The following is a 16,521-nucleotide window of genomic DNA, read 5'->3' on the forward strand; positions in this document are numbered from 1 at the left end:
TATCTACCTTAGAGGGTGAGGGTAAAACTCCATGTAAATCTTTGCTAATTAAAGAATGTTCTGTGGACCAACAGGGGGTTAACAGTGCTGAATACCCAGAGCTCTGGATCATGATCTGCATTTTTGTAAGATTCCCAGGTGATCTTATGCTCATTAAAGTTTGAGCAGCACTGATGTGTAAGGCACCCTGCAGAATGCCTGCCTGCCACATAATAGGTGCTCGATAAAAATTCTTTCTTTTAGTATTTATTATTCTTCAGCTTGTAGTTATAACTATTTCAGTCTTTTCGACTACAGTAATTGATTAGGTTTTTAACAACACATCTGACCAGTTAATTTAGTCTTTTCCTTTTTCTTTATTATAAGCCTAAGTAATCCTTCGGCTCATTTGAAAGATTTAGAGCCCTCAGACCTATGGTCCAGACTCTGTCCCTCCTTTTATTTATTTATACAACACACATCAAACACTTAATACGTGTTAGGGACAATGCATGACACTAGGGAAACAGTATGTATACAGACATGGCCCTCACCCTTGTGATGCTCAGCTAAAAGAGGCACTGAAATGAGCCTCAATGTGCCGTTTGAAATTCTCAAGAAGTAAATCTTTGTGAATATAGGGGAGTAGTATACTTTTTTATTTTAAATCTCCAGAGTATTTTTTCCTTTTCTGGGTTTTCTTAACTTTTATTAATGTAGAAAAATACCTTCATTTACATCATATAACACATCTTGCTTTGAATTTTATGTTGTCTTATGATAATATTGCTTACCTCAGAGTTTTCACTTGCCTGCCATAATTTTGACCATTACTGAATTTTCAAATCTTCTAATATCTAAATTATTTTTCCAATTTATTTTATTTTTTAAAATTGAGGTTAAAAAAACATGAAATTTACCATCTTAACCATTTTAAATTTGCAGTTCAGTAGTGTTAACTATATTCACATTGTTGCTCAACTGATCTCTAGAACTTTTTCATCTTGTAAAACTGAAATTCTGTACCCAATGAACAACTCCCTATTTCCCCCTGAACTTGGCCCTTGGCAACCATATTCTTTCTCTTTCTATGAGTTTCACTACGTTAGATACCTCATATAAATGCAATCATATAGTATTTGCCTTTTCATTACTAGCTTATTTCACTCAGCATAATGTCCTCAAAGTTTATTCTTGTTGACATGAATGTGACATGAATGAATGTCTGACAGGATTTCTTTCCTTTTTAAGGCTAAGTAATATTCCATTGTGTGTGTCTGTATACCACTTTTTCTTTATCCACTCATCCATCAGTAGACATTTGGGTTGTGGAAGCTATTGTGAATAATGGGAATGGTGTGAATGTGAATACTTCTTGACTACTGTAAATAATGCTGCAGTGCACAGGGGTGTGCCACCAGAGTACTTTGATTTAGGCATGGATCCATCCCCTTGCCTGAAAATAGTTCTTGACTGTAAGTAATAACTGCAGGCTTGAGCTGGTAGAGAGAAAAAGTGGGCCACTTCTGGCCGGGATTCCATCCCTAGATATCCCTCCTGGCAACAGCAGAGGGAAGGAGAAAACAACCTGAATCACTCAGAGCAGAGCGGGTTTCCTATCTGAAAGACTGTATGCCTATCATGCAGGACACCATGCTAATGCTTTCATATGTATTGAGGGGGGGATGTGGGAGATTTCTTGAATTAAATAATTGATAATAAAGATCGTTTTTCCCCAAATTCCCATGACCGTATAAACAATGAGAACAGTGATTTCCAATGTCAGGAATGGGCTCAGCAGGGGAGGATTTCAGAACCTTATCATGGAGGGGGCTTTGTGTTATTTGAAAAGAGATTTAAGAATAGAATATATTCAAATTTCAAGTAAAATACAAACAACTGAAATGTAAGCTTGACAACGTTTTTCCCCTGACTGTTGGGGTGTGGGTTAGGATAATAAACAAATGTGTGTCTGTGTGGCTGATGCAGCAGAGACCAATCTCTTAAAGGGCACAAAGTCCCTGCCAGAGTTCTAACCTGATATTCTTTACTCGTTGCTGGTCAAATAAATCATTTTTGCTGTAAGTTAGTCCTTAAAGAACTTTAGTTTGACTCGGGAGCCCCAGAGTCTGTCCCTGGCTCCCAAGCCCTTCCTGTAGATGGCATTCCTAATAATATCAGTTCAGATGCAAAAGTCAAAACCAACTTTGAGCTTCCCTGGAGACTAGAAAATATGCCTTCAAGGAAGGAAAGAAAAATCATTGCAAATTTGAACCACTAAAATTGACTTTCATTGATTTCTTTCAATCCATCATTTCAGTCCTTAGATTAGGGAAGCAGGATGCACACTCAGCTTGTCCGTATCGCTTTACTGGAGCTATTTTACTTGTAACCATAGCAAATGTGGCTTTCTTAGGATACAGGGAAGCAGAAAAGGGACTGACCTGAGAGTCAGATGGGTTCTAGTTCCAGCTTGGCCGCTAACTAGTTGGGTGCTTTAGACATATGCCTTCTGTGAATTCCAGTAGCTCTTAAACTAGAATAGCTCCATTCCTTGAACTAGAATAGCTCTAACATTCCGTGAGTTAGGGATATCACTTGACCATTGTGTCCATTCTACTTTTTATTTAGCATTTGTTCATTTGATACATACATACATATATATATATAAATCTGTACATAGTAAAAATACAAAATAAGTATTTCTTTATAAGTTATGCAATTAAACAGCTACCTTTTTAAAGTTTAAAAACCATTGCAAAAAAGAGAGAAGGAAATCTAGTCAGTCCTTTATATCATTCACAATAACCTTGGTATAAAATATCCATACCTGTGTACAAAATAATGTACAGTTCATAAAAGCTGTGCAAAGACAGCAAAGTTCCATGAAAAAAAAAATCAAAGAGGCTTGTAGGTTTCTTTCTGTTCATATCATGCCCAGTGCTCAGTGAAACCTCTCCAGAAATAATAAAGGGGCACAAGGTAGAGTGCTTAGTGCATAGGCTATGAATGCAGAAATAGTTAAAAAAAATTTTTTTAATGCACATACAGAGACTGACTCTTCCTCCTCCCATTTAGAGAACTCGCTTCTTTTTCCCAGAGAGCTTTTGGAATATGACACTTAGAAAAGACTCATTATTACGTGGTACCTTAGACCAAAAGGCACAGATAGGTTTTTTTTTTTTTCTTTTTGAAATTCTTGAGCTTTCTAAGGACACTGCTATGGGGAAGAGTCTGGAGTTGGGTAGGAGGCCTTTGCTACCTCAGATAGGGAGGGGGATGGAATCTAGGAAGTCAGGGGTCCTGAAGTTAGATGCTTGATATTGTGACTCCTAACTCGGTTTCCAACTTCATAAAGGGTCTCCTATCTTCCAGGGTTGCTGCTGCTGCTGCAGACCAGTGGAGCCTGTCTCCGTTAAACGCAGGCTGTGGGAGTAAACACCTCACTGTGTTTAAAATAGCTTGCAATAAACAAGATAGACAGGAGCCCCTGTGGAAAAGTTAAGGCTGGGACCAAGACCTAAACTTCTGTGGAGTGGCTGTTGGGAGGTGTTTTGTGGGGAAAGGGAATGTCACTTGGGGCAATGGAAGGGACCGAGGTGCCCTAGACGAGGTAAATGCTCAGCAGGGCGCGGCAGCGTCTGGGCAGAGGAGACTAAGTGAACACGCACTGAATCCCACCTCTTCAATTTCAAAGCACTTATAATCAATCAGTAACACCGGGCGCGGGAAGGCTTCTAAGACACGGTGATCTCCTCCTCCGCACCCTCCTCATCCTCCTCGGAGTCGGAGAAGTCCGAAGGTTTGTCAGGGCTGCCTGAGTGCGCGGGCGAAGAGGGCAGCGGCCCTTGCAGCCGCGGGTCCCGCAGGTGCGGAGGGTCGGGGGACGCGTGATAGACCAGGCGGTGGCGGGGGCTGCCCTGGCCCTCGTCCTCCTCCTCTTCGTCCCCAGGACCCTTCTGACCCACGTCACTGAGGTCTGGGTGCGGATTGAGTTTGGTGGGAAGGGTCTGCTCACGGCAGCCCCCGCTAGACAAGAGCTCGCGTTCCTTGGAATTCCGCCACTTCATGCGTCGGTTCTGGAACCAAATTTTCACCTGGGGCGAGAGGGGTGAAAGGGGAGCCGCAGAGGTTAGCGCAGACCCCACCTCTACCCCAGCCGCCCCAAGAGAGCGGGAAGGAGGCTGTGTCCTTCCCCTCCTTGCCTGCTCCCCACCCGGTAAAGTGAGTTCGGTTAGGACTTGGCGCTTACCCTGCCGCCACCCCCACCTCAGCTTCTCGCACCTCTCGCCACGTCCTCGGGCCCCTGGCCCAGGTCGGGGGTGGGGGTAGGGGGCTCTGAGCCCGCGAGAGAAGCGGGCTTTCCTGAGAGGTCTCTGCGAAGCTGGCTCGGGCACTTATTCCCTCTCTAGAGCTACCCCATCTGTACAATGGGACCTATGCAGTTTCAGAGAACCCTGCCATTTGTACGATGCGGGGGGGGGGGGGGGGGCTGTGGGGATAGTGCCTTCACCTGTGAGTCTTTCAAGCCCAACTTGGCCGCCAGCTTCTTGCGATCGGGCTTGCTGATGTACTTTTGTTTCTGGAACATCTTCTCCAGCGCCTTGCGTTGCACATCAGAGAACACGGCTCGACGCAGCATGCCCCGGCGAGGCTTGCCGCGGGCGGCCAGCGGCCAGGAGAAGGTCCCCGGGATGGGAACGACGCTGGAGGACGCTGCGGAGGCCAGGGGTGGGAGGTGAGTGAGTGGGCGGTATCCCGCTGGGGCCGGTGGCGTCCGACCCTCCACTGTGGCCTCCTTGCGTTTTTCTCTCTGATCCCTTCATCTTTTTAAAGCTCTCCTTTCTCTCCCTCTGGAGAATAGGCTACGAACCTACAAACCTGAGAGAGTGAAAGGCGCTTTCCGCCCAAATAACTTTCCCTTTCAACCGTGCAAACCCGGATTAGGTAAAACCAGGGAAACAGAAAACAGCCCCCACAATAGCCTGTTTGGGTTTTTTCCATTCAGCGGTCTCAGGGAAACAAACCTGCGTGCGTCAGTAAAATAGCAACAGAAAAAAATAAGTACAAAAGTAAAAATAAAATATCCAGCCGAGGCCACTGGGTTTCCCCTCCACGCTTTTAGCACGTTGATAGCTTTTGCATTCTTTAGATGAAAATGAGGTGCTTTACTGATTTGATAGGAGAAAATCCGCTTTGGATTTTTTATTATTTGAAAAATCCAATCAGTATTCATCTTTTCTATATTAATCTTTCCTCCCTTCCCCCACAAAATGTGGCCCGATACATGAAAAGTGGCAGCTAATTAGCACATTGACCGCTTCCCAATGGGTATTGGCATGATAAAAGGGGGGGAGAGTTTTGCTTTAAGGGAGAAAAAAACCCCAAAAGAAACAGAGACTCTAATGAAGCGTGAATGGTAATTGTGTAGTAATGAACTAACAGAAAAAGACTGAGGACAAGCAGCGAAAGCCATATATTACTGGGACAAAAGAGATTTACACTTTCAAACTAAACACAACTGCAGGCCAAGACCATTGGGAGAATACTGATGGCAGAGGCTTCTCTTCCCTGAATCATTTTCATTAAATGGACATGAAAAGCTATTTATAAAGCTCGGGTTGTTTTTGTTATGGCATTGAGATGGGGGAGAAAGGGAGCAAATTCCATTAGCAGCAGCAGCATGAATGGTGGTTCGGGGGGGCATTGGTGAATTCTCTCTCCCCTTTCAGAAATCAATTGCGTGTTTCTTTCGCTGATATTTGGAAGTGCTGTGGATCCCATCCCCCACCCAGTCCCTCTTCCCTTTATAGGAGTTCCTCTGTCTTCTCAGTCTTGACCAACTGCAGAGCTTTTGAGACATAGTTTGAGCCACCATGGGGATTCCAGGATGAAAACCTCGTGGAACCTGTTTGAGGTGTTTCTCCTTTAGACTGGGACCCAATTATGGGCTCTTATTTTACGAGCTCAACGGTCCTTAAAACGGTATAGTGGTGGGGGGAGGGTATGAGAAGAGTTTGGGAAATCAGGTTGGAAATAGAAGATTGGGATTGTGGGAGGATCTAGTCCTCCTCCCCCTGGGCGACCCCAGGCATCCCACACAAGAGGGCACCCTATGTGGTCTTGTGAAAAGGCCGAAGCCCTGAATGAGTCTTAAAGAGAAATTAGCCCCGGCTGGTAGGTGTCTCTCCACGGCTCGGAGGGACGAGGGGCTGGTCTGTGTGTGGCTGCCCGGAGGAGCTGACCAATTGGTCATGGTGCTGAAACCTTTGTGGGGAATCGTGGCCAAGTGCACTGACTCTGTGGGAAAACGGCGGCGTGAAGGGATGCCAACAGCTCCTTGCCGGGAAGGGGACCGCCTCAAATTGGGACCATGACAATTCCTGCTAATTTGTAGAGCAGGGAATTGGTGCAAAGTGTCAAGCAGTCACTGCTTGTGCTAAATAGGGCATCAAATTGGCGCGACGGATTCGTGAATGTTGTACGCCTCGCAACCTCTGAACCAGAGCGTAACCCCGTGGGGTGGACGGAGAAATATGGCTTCGCAGGGAGCGACGGGCTGGGGCTGGTGCACCGCCCAGCCTCGTGAAAGGAAGGGGGATGAGACCTACCTGGGAAATAAGAAGATCTGATGAAAGGCTGGAAGGAGCCTTCAAAGTAGGGAAAGGTGAAGGTCTTGGGAGGGACACTCTGGAGCAAGGCGGGGGACGTTTCTGGGAGGGAGTGAGGGAAGGAGGAAAAGAAGTAGGGAGACAGAAAGGGAATGTGATTACATACATGATTATTGTACATCGTATTGAATACATGACATGATTAACCCTTAGGCTGGTTTCAAAAGCATCTTCCTCAATGCACTGCCAGAATAAAATAAATCTTTTCCTAACACTGTCTCCATCTGTGGAAATCCTCCCCCAACCAATAGTCCTCAGTGTCGCCCCCTGTCCCTAATGTTATCCTAGGCACTAATGAGATAGGTAGGACTGGGGAGGGGAAGAAAAGAATTGCAGATCCATAATACTAGCAAAGTTAGTAAATGTATTGTCTTGGGTTTAAAAAACTGGCTCCCAGAAGCTAGAGGACACAAACGCAGACGCCCAGGGAAATGCGCTCAATTTCGCTGCGCCAGGGAACTGTGCGCGCTCTCACACTGCAGGTATTCACGTTCATTCTGAGGGTGAGGCTTTTCTTCCTGGAATTCTGGACCTAAGTTTTGCACTACTTGACGCAGGGCCTCGGGGATCGTGCACAGGTGTGTGTGCCGCTGTGTGCATGGGTACCCGCTGCATATAGGAAACTGAGGCCAGAAGGACTCCGCACTTAGGCTCTCAGCGTTTAGCTCTCACTTACCAGTTCTGGGCGCCGAGGAGAGGATGGCGTTCACTCCAAACTTCAGAAACGTGGGCTCGCTGGCAGGGGAGGCAGCTGTCTGCGGTGAGCCGCCCCGCCGACTGCCCGGGCCCGGGGAGCCCAGGTCCGAGGCCCCGGTGTCTGTGAGAGCCGCAGGGGCCCTCTGCCTAGGGGGCGACATGCTGGTGGTGGGCACGCTGCGGGGCAGGTAGGCTGGAGGTCGGCTGATGCGGATCAGATCCTCCACCAGGAAGCTCGAGTGGCCGGAAAATGCCGACTGCAGGGATTGGGGCAGCGTTAAGGTGGGCGTGGGGCGCAGGAGGCTGGGGTACCCGGCGGGGGGCGCGAGGAGGCCGGGGAACATCATGTTAGGAGTGGGGCGGGCGGAAAAAAACCCTTCTTCCAGTGGCCAGAGGGTAAATGTCTGGCTTCCCGCCCCTCCCGCCCCCGCAATGCCCCCTCTCTTGGGCTTAGCAAAGGTCTTCAAGTAACGATCCCTCTTGGGCGTCTGCGAGTCCTCCTTGGTCCTCCCGTCGAGGTGATGGTTTTATAGTAGCCCGCCCGTTAAAGCGCTTTGAAAAGTGACAGCTCTGACAATGAAGTTCAACAAAGTTCTCCACTCGAGCTTCATTCGCCGGAGGCTCTGGGCGCTCTGATTGGCGCAGGGGTGCAATTTATGATTGGATTAGTCTTCATAAGCATGGCCCGCACAATGGGCCGGCAACAAAGGCTGGCGCGCATCAATTCTGCATATCGACCGCCTCTTTGCAATACAGTGCGCCCCCAAAGCTCCCGCCGGGAGTTTTTGTTCCAAAGCAACACCGGGGCTAATTAAATGCCTATTTAGAAGTTTCAGATGACATCTTGCCTCATAGAAAAGGAATTATTTAAAGAACGCACTAAATTTATTTGCAGCTCCCCTGCTGAGCCTGGAAAATAAATCAATAAATATTCATAGAAATACATCTCCAGGCAATCAGTACAATAACCCTCCCCCCTTGTGGGAAGGGCAATGGAAAATTTCAAGTCAGTGAACATGAAAATATACTCCCTTTTCAGTCTCTGCCCTATACATTACTCCAGCTGAGGCAAAAAGTAGATGCGAGGGGTGGGTTAAATAAATGTGGTGTAGGAGAGTGCCTTTCTAACAACTCAGACTTGAAATTGATGCTTTGGGGCTATTGGATGTGCGACCGTAGGGGTGGAGAGGGGAGGTCTTGATATGAGTTATTTTATGTTGGGAAACTAATTGAGTTTGAGAGAGTTGGTGGACACCTGAACAGTAATATGACTCTACTGCCAACTCCCAGCGACTTTGAAAACGATTTTCAGCGACGGGTCTTTAGAAGAAGTGTCACTGTGGAACGATCCACAGCTCACTATGGGGATGAGCAGAGGGCAGCTTCGCAACGGGGTAAGGCGGCAGGATTCCTATGGCAGGGGCTTACCTCTGTCGGTAGCTGCCTCAGGCAAGGCGACCTGAAGGCTTTGGGTGCTGCGCTGGCCCTTTTCCAACCTCAAGGAGCCCTCGGCAGTTTCAGTTGAAATTCACAGCCTGGACTTTTAAAGACACAACAGCTAAGACTGGGATTCGTCCTGAGAGAGCCCTACGCATTTATCTGGCCAAAGGTTTGCTGCTTCTTAACCACCTGCAATACATGAACAAGTGAGAACAGTGCGAAAGAGGCGGTTCCCCAAAATATGGTCCGCATCAGGAAAGACTATTCTTAATTTGGCGCTTCAAATGAGAATCTTCCTATAGACAAGACTTCACTTTCCTCTGGTTTGGGGCTGGAGTGGTGCTGAGCCTCAATTCCCAGTTTCTCTGCCCGGCTAGATAACAGATGTGTTAAACGTCCCATTCATTTCTTTGGTGTAGCTGAACCTCCCCAAAGAGAAGCGTGCAGCCCCGCCAGGCCGCCCTGATCCTATTAACCATGAACTAACTGTCACCTTCAGCTGGTTTTCCTTTTTGCTTTTTAACACAAAGCTTTCTCAAAAATCTTATTAACCAGCTTTATTTCTCTCGATGGTTTTGTTCAGGGTGTTTTGTGTTGATGATCTCCATGTCGCTGCTTTAACCATTCAATAAAAGTGCATCTGCGATTTATATCACATTAAACCAGAAACGGAGCCCGCTAAAGCTCTCCCTTGATTCAAATTAAAAAGTTATTTAGGGCCGAGCTCTGAAGCCGAATTAATGCTCTAGGATGACGCAAGTACAGAACTTCTGAGCCCAAGACTGTTTAGGAAGGCGTTCGGGGCAGCAGGGGGTGGAAAACCATTAAGGCAAGGAGCAACTTTTAAATAAGAGGCTATTTAAATATGGGGAATGCGTTGCTGAAGTTAACTGGGGTCCCCTGGAAATGGAAGAGAGATCTTTGAAGAACTTCAAGTGTTCCTCTTTTTGAAGTTTTGTGACAAAATAGGGGAGAAAAAGTCTAAAGTGTTTGAACACCTGCGCTTTCACCTTGCCACAAAGTTTTCATTCCCCAAAACTCCTGCCCACCAACCGCTTTCTGGAAGCAGGAGGACCGGCTCTGGTTTTGCAATTTCTCCCTCCTTCTCTTTTCTTCTTTTTCTCCGCTTCTTCCTTCTCTTCCTCCTTCTCCTCCACTTACTCCTCTGTTCCCTCCTGCTTTCCTTCCATACCCCGCTTCTGGGAGCGGTTGCCAGTTGCCAGAAGGAGGAAAGCCGGGACTAAAGATGTTGTGTTTCCCATCAAGGAAGCGCTTGCCCAGTCTACCGGGAATTTCAGAAGAGAGCCTCCGTTTGCAGGGCTTTATTTTGAGGGGTGATATGAACTCAAAGTTAGTCCAGGGCCTTCCTAACGCCCCCCCTTCCCTAGACCTTCTCTCCTGCTGAGGTATTTCCCTGGGTGTAGTTTTTACACTTATTAGCTTGCCCATTGACACCCTCCATGCCCCTCCTCTTACACATACACACACACACACACACACACACACACACACACACACACACCGGCCATTCTGCCTCACTAGAGACTAACTGCTGCTAACTTTTCTTTTTTTTAAAAAGGGGGTCTGACATTTTTTGGAAGGTGGGTCAACCCCTTGCTGCGATCCACGTGGACTTGGCTTCCAGCAGTCCATCTCCATAGCCTCCAAAAGCTTCCCTAAGGCACCAAAGAGGAAAAGTGAGGGCGGAGGCAAGGGCTGGGCCGCCCGTGAAAAGGCAAAATAAATCCTAGGGAAGCAAGAAATCGAACGAAAGGATCTTACTTTAAGTGATCTCCTTGAACGCGTCTTTTCAAACCCCGCCACAGCCTAAGGGGCTGCGCGGCGCGGCTGCTGCGGCTAAGACCTGTGACTAATGCCGTTTGACCTGGGCCCATGGGGTTTTGTGCGTCCTGCCATTCATTGTAATGTCGTTATCTTCAAGTTTATTTCGGAGAAGTCACTCGCGTCCTCTCTCCCAGAGCGAGGCTTTCTGCCTATTTCTTTTTCAAAGGAAAAGAAGACAGGAGGGGAGAAGAGAGACTCGGAGGCCCGGGTTGGGGTGAAGGTCCTCGCCTGTGCCGCGGGCGCGACTGCTCGCTGGGGGAGGCCGCCGCAGGGGCGGCCAGGGCTCCCGGGGCCTTCCTGGGAGGGCAGGAAGGGCTTCTGGAACGCGTTCTGGGCTTGCTTTCCCCCGGGGCAGCAGAGAGCGGGCGGGTCCCCGCTCCAAGCGCCGGGATCTCTTCATCGCGTGCCCTCTCCCGTGTGGGTCGAGCCCCGAGCTCCTGCCCAGGGGAAGCGCAGGCCACCCGTGGGGAGGCGAAGGGCCTGCAAAGGAGAGCGTGATTTGAGATCCCCCGCCCTCCGAAAAGCTAACGAGCTCAAGTTAGGAAGGTTGGGATTCCCAAGGTCGCACTGCAAGGGTTCAAATCCCCGGGCCGCAGCGCTCCCTACCGGAGCTGCCAATAGAGAGCGCTTTGCAAGCTTGGCAGGATGCCGGGCGGCGTCGCGGAAACAGCGCCCGCCGGCTGGCTTCGGCGGTCCCGGCGAAAAAGAGGGAGCTGCTCGGCGAGGCAAAGGAGGAGGGCAGTGAGGCTCAGCGGGCTGAAAGGGCTTTCCTACCGCCCCAGCTCTTTCGGCAAGCCGCTCTATTAAGACACCTCTAAGGGGTTCACCTTCAGAATAGGCCACAAGGAGCTACCGGCCGCCCCAGCCCTTTCGAGCGTCTCCCCCACCCCTCATTCCTTTCACACTCACTCTCCCCCTTTTTCCTTGAAAATCCTTCTATTGTGCCAATCAAGCAGATGGTTTGCAGGAAATATAGCTTGGCCTCGCTGACCGAAACTAATTTTAACTAGCTTTCCAAGCCTGAAACGTTTGTTTTGCTCTTACAAAATAGCCCCCAAAACAGCTGGCAAGGGTGAATTAAACCCATTAAAGACACATTTATAAGAAATTATATTCACATAGATTGCCTGAACCCCCTTGTGCAGCCTAAGAGGGGAGATGAGCGCATTTAAATGAAAATGTCGCTGAACGCTCCCCTCCTTAACGTAGCCTGAAAGTCTCAAAAACATTTTACTAAATAGATTAACTTGACTATTGTCTTGCACCACATTTATCAGCTTCATTAAGTGAATAGCTGAACAAATATATTACGCATGCATGAAAAGCTCTTTTTCAGAGAGCCTCATTGTATCCTCAGTCCTGACAGGTGGTTAACTGTGTGTTGTGTTTTTTTGTGGGTTTTTTGTGTTTTCTTTTTCCCCCTCCCTCTTTTTTTTTTTTTTTTAACTCAGAGAAAGAGGTTCTCTGTAGAGCAGCGATGTGCGCAGGCCCAATGTGGTGGGAGTTAACTTTAACTCGCTGCTTGGACCCTGTGGCCCAGCGACATTAGCTCTGTGAGACATTGGCAAAGGCAATCTGAGACCATTCAAGACAATCAAAATTAAATTTTGGTGAGCCGTGCCTTAAAGGCTTTTTCTCTCCATCACTCCCACCTCCTTTGTCTGGGAAATCAGTTTTATAATGCTTCCTTTCAAAGCTGATGTTTCCCCCTTGTCTCTCTCCTTACAAGTGAATTACCTTTTGCTTTTCCTTGATTAACCAACCGGCCCTCTGCAGACTGCGGGGTTAAATAGTCTTTTAGCTCATATTTGGATCCATTTCATTTACTGTGTGTCTCTGGGGAAATTCAGTGTCCCTGTGTGGGGAACAAGGGATTGCCCAAAAGAGCTCTCTAAGGGCTCTTTTAGGTCTGACCTTCTAAGGTTTAAAAAGTCTCAGTTCTTTTTCACCCCACTACGGGGCCCCAACCCACCAGCTCCCAGCTTCTGGTCCCTGCTGCAGACCCAAAAGACTGCTTCTCCAGGTATGAGGAACAAGCCCTGAGTGGAGGGAAGAAGCGTCGGGTGAGCTGGAGGCTTCAGGGCAGATAGACTCGGCTTCTGCATCTCAGGTCTTAGATCCACCAGGAGCCCTTTGGCCCTCACATTCGGTTCCACATCCCTCCTGCGCGGAACTCCTCTTCCGTCCCAGTCCCTCAAAGAGATGTGGCCCAACAACAGGTGTAAAACAGGAGGTAACCCTCCCTGGCTTGCTCCCCTGGTCCTGGGCATCACCTTTGAGCCTTTTTAATTACTTCATGAAGCCCCACAGTGTTCTCCTTCCTCACTTGCCCAGGCCCCAGCTTTTTTCCCTCCACTTCCCTTCACCTCAAACTGGAACTGTTGATTTCCTGTCCCAGAGTCTTTCCAGATAAAGAAACTGAAAGGAAGGTAAAGTTGGCTGATGGGCGCTGGGTAGGAAACCATATGGAATCTTTCTCTGGTCCTGGAAGGGCCACTTTTGAGGATGGACAGGAGAAATACGAGAGAAAATATGAAAGCCATTCTGACTTTTTTCTGGTCTTCCAGAACTCTGGGATGGAGAGCAGGTGCCTCTTAATAAGGTCGATTTTGTGCTGAGGTGAAGGTGGCCCCCAGGGGAGTTGGTGGTCTAGGGAGTTGGGTGGCAGATTCTGGAGAAATGAACACGTGCCCATCGCCCCCTCCCACCACCACACACACTCCCAGAACAGAGGACTCTGAGAAGACTGGTCTTGTTTATGTGGAGTGGGTGTAAGAAGTTGGTGCTACCAGGTTTGTACCAATCTTTCAAGCTGTCTCCTGGTCACCTATTGTCTTCATATTAAACCTTAATCTTGCCCAACATTTAAAAGTCTGCAAGGGAAAAAGACTTTTTTCTATGGACTGAGATTCTTTTCTAAACCAGAATCTTGCTTCACTTTTCCTTTTTCTTTCTTTTTATTTCACATTAAAAAACCAGATGTTGTGTTTTCAAACATAGAAGGAAGAGGAATCATTTGAAGATCTAAGGCCAGTTGGTTGGAGAAGGTGGGAACTGGGGGAGGGGGGGAACATCCTTGGCTAAATATTCCAAATTCTTCAGGTCATCTTTGAAATTTAGAAATTGCTGTTTGGGGACAAAGAGGTGTTTTTCTAATCCAGGTGCCCATAGAGGATTCAAGATAAGACTACTAGTTCTTTATAATGCAGTGAAATTTAGTTAAAAAATTATTTTTTGTCTAACAGGTAGGGAGTTTCCCCAAAGACACACAGTAAAGTGAAATAGATCCAGATGTGAGGGAGTCTTGATTTGGTCAGAGGAGGGACCTGTCAGAGAGAGAGGCTGTTTGGAACCACAAGTCAATACTTGAGAGGAAAATATTCTGAAGTATGTGGGGCTCTAAGTTGCTGGAGGTTTGTTTACCTGAGGCTGAGGTGGGCTTAGGGGTTATTTCAGGAAAGAAAGAAGGAATAGACCCCCGAAGACTTTTACCTGCTCTGCAGTTCTGCTCAGTGAGTGTAGGGAAGAGGGAGGGAGGCATACGAGGATGTGGGAAGGAATGGGGGAAAACAGCCTTATTTCAAGGTGATACCCATACCGCACAAAGACCTTAAGACTAACCGCCAGCTGCCAGCTGCAGGAGGAAAATCAAGACATTCCCCAGCCTGCTCACCCTCACCTCTATCAACTTTCCCCTCCAACTGCGAGGAGAAAAAGGTGGTCATCGGACAGAAATGCCTTCACTTTCCTTCCTACCAGCTTACTCTCCATTCTCCTTCCATCTCCCCTGAGTCTCCCTGGGGACGGTATTGGTTATTTAATCTCTGTTTGCCCCTCCAAATCTACCTCCTACCCCTTCTCCCCCTGCTTTTGCCCAAGAGACTAGCTAAATGCATCTAGGGAAATGCACCGACCCCAGGACACTTCGCTGGCTGGTTTCTTCCAGGTGGTTTCAGGGGGTAGGAGACAATGGCACCAACTCAAGGATGGGAAGGATGGGAAGAGAGAAAGCTTGTAGGTATTTCCTCCTCCACTCCCTTCTTGCTTTTGCATTTCAGTAACTGCAGCTGAGGCTCCCAAGCTCGCTGGGCCCTGGCAGCATTGGATTCCCAGCCTGCTGACCTCTGGGGGCCTAGGGATAGGGCGGATATAACAGCTTCCCGCTGTTGCTAGTCTCGGGGTGCATTAACACCCCTTGCTTATTCCCTTAACCCTGCCCGCACTTCTGTAAGTGGTTTCTTCATTTGAAATGTTTGCTGCTGAACTTCTGACTGATACAGGGGCCTTGTTTTCATCATTCTCTCTGTCTATAGCTTCAGTATCCTCTTTGCCACCGGTTCTTTCAAATTGTGCTCAGTTCAAAAGGACCTTCTCTTGGCCTTCTGTCCACTCCTAACAACATCTTCTTACAGATTTCCCCTGACTTTTTTGAGGCCTGAGACAAAACTATAGATGGAAGCCTGTGGCCCACCCTACTTCACTTCCCACTCTGACTCTATCCTACACCACGCAGGACCATGCACCCAAGAGTGTGGACGCCCAGTCCATATATCCAAGATCCATCCATACCCTCTGCTTCCAAATAGCCACTTATGGTCCAAACTTATTTTCAGTATAAGTATGTCCCATATAGTGCATGGGATATACTTACACTAAAAAATTTTTCATTGTTAATCAGAAATTCAAATTTAACTGGATATTCTGGATATCACTGCAGAGGTTTTTTTTGACAGCATTGACTAGAGTTCCTGAATATGGAGCTGAATCTGTTGCCCTGGGGAAGTGGAAACCTAGAGGAATATAACTGCCACATTCAAGTATTCAAAGGGCTGCCAAGAGGAAGAAAATTAGTAATGGCTTCTAAGTTACTAGAAAGTACCAAAGAGATGCATACTTTGCAACAACTAGGGATTTTAGAACATAAGTCAAATCTTTTTGCTCCATCCTCTCCTTTCAACCCACAAATATTCATTGAGTTCCTACCATGTACCAGCAGGCACTGTTCCAGGTCTGGGAACCCTGGAGTGAGCAAGACAGACAGAGCTTGTCTCCTCTTGGATCTTCCCTTCTACTTAGGATGCAGGACGAACAGGCCCCTGCCAGCCCCTCCCTCTCCTCTCTTCTCCTGCAGTCCTGCCTCCCATCTCTTACCCTTTCCTCTGAAATGCCCAGCTCTGTCCTACTAGTTTACCTTGCTTTTCTCTCTGCTTGCTTCGTATGGTTAACTCCTGCTCATCCTTCAGACTGCAGTTTAAATGCTACTTTCTCATCACTTGGGTTTTTTTCTTCCATTTTTAAAAAAAATTGAAGTATAGTTGATTCATAATATTGTATTCATTTCTGGTGTACAGCATAGTGATTCATATATTCATATATATATATATATATATATATATATATATACACCCATATATAGACACACACACAAACACACATACATATTCTTTTCATATTCCTTTTTATTACGGGTTACTACAAACCATTGAATATAGTTCCCTGTGCTATACAGTAGGAGCTTGTTGTTTATCTATTCTGTACATAGTGGCTTGTATCTGCCAGTCCCAAACTCCCAATTTATCCCTCCCTCCCCACTATAACCATAAATTTGTCTTCTATAGTTGTGAGTCCTGTAAATAGGTTCATTTCTGTCATTTTTTTAAGATTCCACATAGAAATGATATCATATGATATTTGTCTTTCTCTGACTGACTGACTTTACTTAGTATGATAATCTCTAGGTCCATCCATGTTGCTGCCAATGACATTATTTCATTCCTTTTTGTGGCTGAGTAGTATTCCATTGTATATATACACCACATTATTTTACCCTAAATGTTGATGGACATTTAGGTTGCTTCCATGTCTTGGCCTTTGTAAAAAGTGCTACTAT

At 47.1% G+C, this 16,521-nt stretch overlaps 1 protein-coding gene and 1 long non-coding RNA gene across 2 annotated transcripts in view; one reads left to right on the forward strand and one right to left on the reverse strand.

Moving 5' to 3' along the window:
• Positions 1-3,175: 3,175 nt before the first annotated feature.
• DBX1 (developing brain homeobox 1) lies at positions 3,176-7,985 on the reverse strand. The gene is made up of 4 exons (XM_006209282.3): positions 7,327-7,985; positions 6,591-6,692; positions 4,493-4,695; positions 3,176-4,076 (listed from the first exon to the last, which is right to left on the reverse strand). The coding sequence occupies exons 1-4, from the start codon at positions 7,691-7,693 to the stop codon at positions 3,717-3,719; spliced, it is 1,032 nt and encodes a 343-aa protein (XP_006209344.1). The 5' UTR covers positions 7,694-7,985; the 3' UTR covers positions 3,176-3,716.
• Positions 4,099-16,521, forward strand: part of LOC140698744 (uncharacterized) — a 124,630-nt gene continuing 112,207 nt past the window's right edge. The window contains exons 1-2 of the long non-coding RNA XR_012076630.1: positions 4,099-4,203; positions 4,580-4,717. This is a non-coding gene — a long non-coding RNA (uncharacterized lncRNA). The remainder of the gene's footprint in view (positions 4,204-4,579; positions 4,718-16,521) is intronic.

This window comes from Vicugna pacos, chromosome 10 (genome assembly GCF_048564905.1).
Source record: "Vicugna pacos chromosome 10, VicPac4, whole genome shotgun sequence".
NCBI lineage: Eukaryota > Metazoa > Chordata > Mammalia > Artiodactyla > Camelidae > Vicugna > Vicugna pacos.

Coding starts and splice junctions, on each gene's coding strand:
- DBX1 (XM_006209282.3), bottom strand. CDS start 7,693: ATGATGTTCCCCGGCCTCCTCGCGCCCCCCGCCGGGTACCCCAGCCTC. Junction 6,693..7,326: donor CTCCTCGGCGCCCAGAACTG/GTAAGTGAGAGC, acceptor ACTCCCTCCCAG/AAACGTCCCCCGCCTTGCTC. Junction 4,077..4,492: donor TGGGCTTGAAAGACTCACAG/GTGAAGGCACTA, acceptor CTCTCGCCCCAG/GTGAAAATTTGGTTCCAGAA.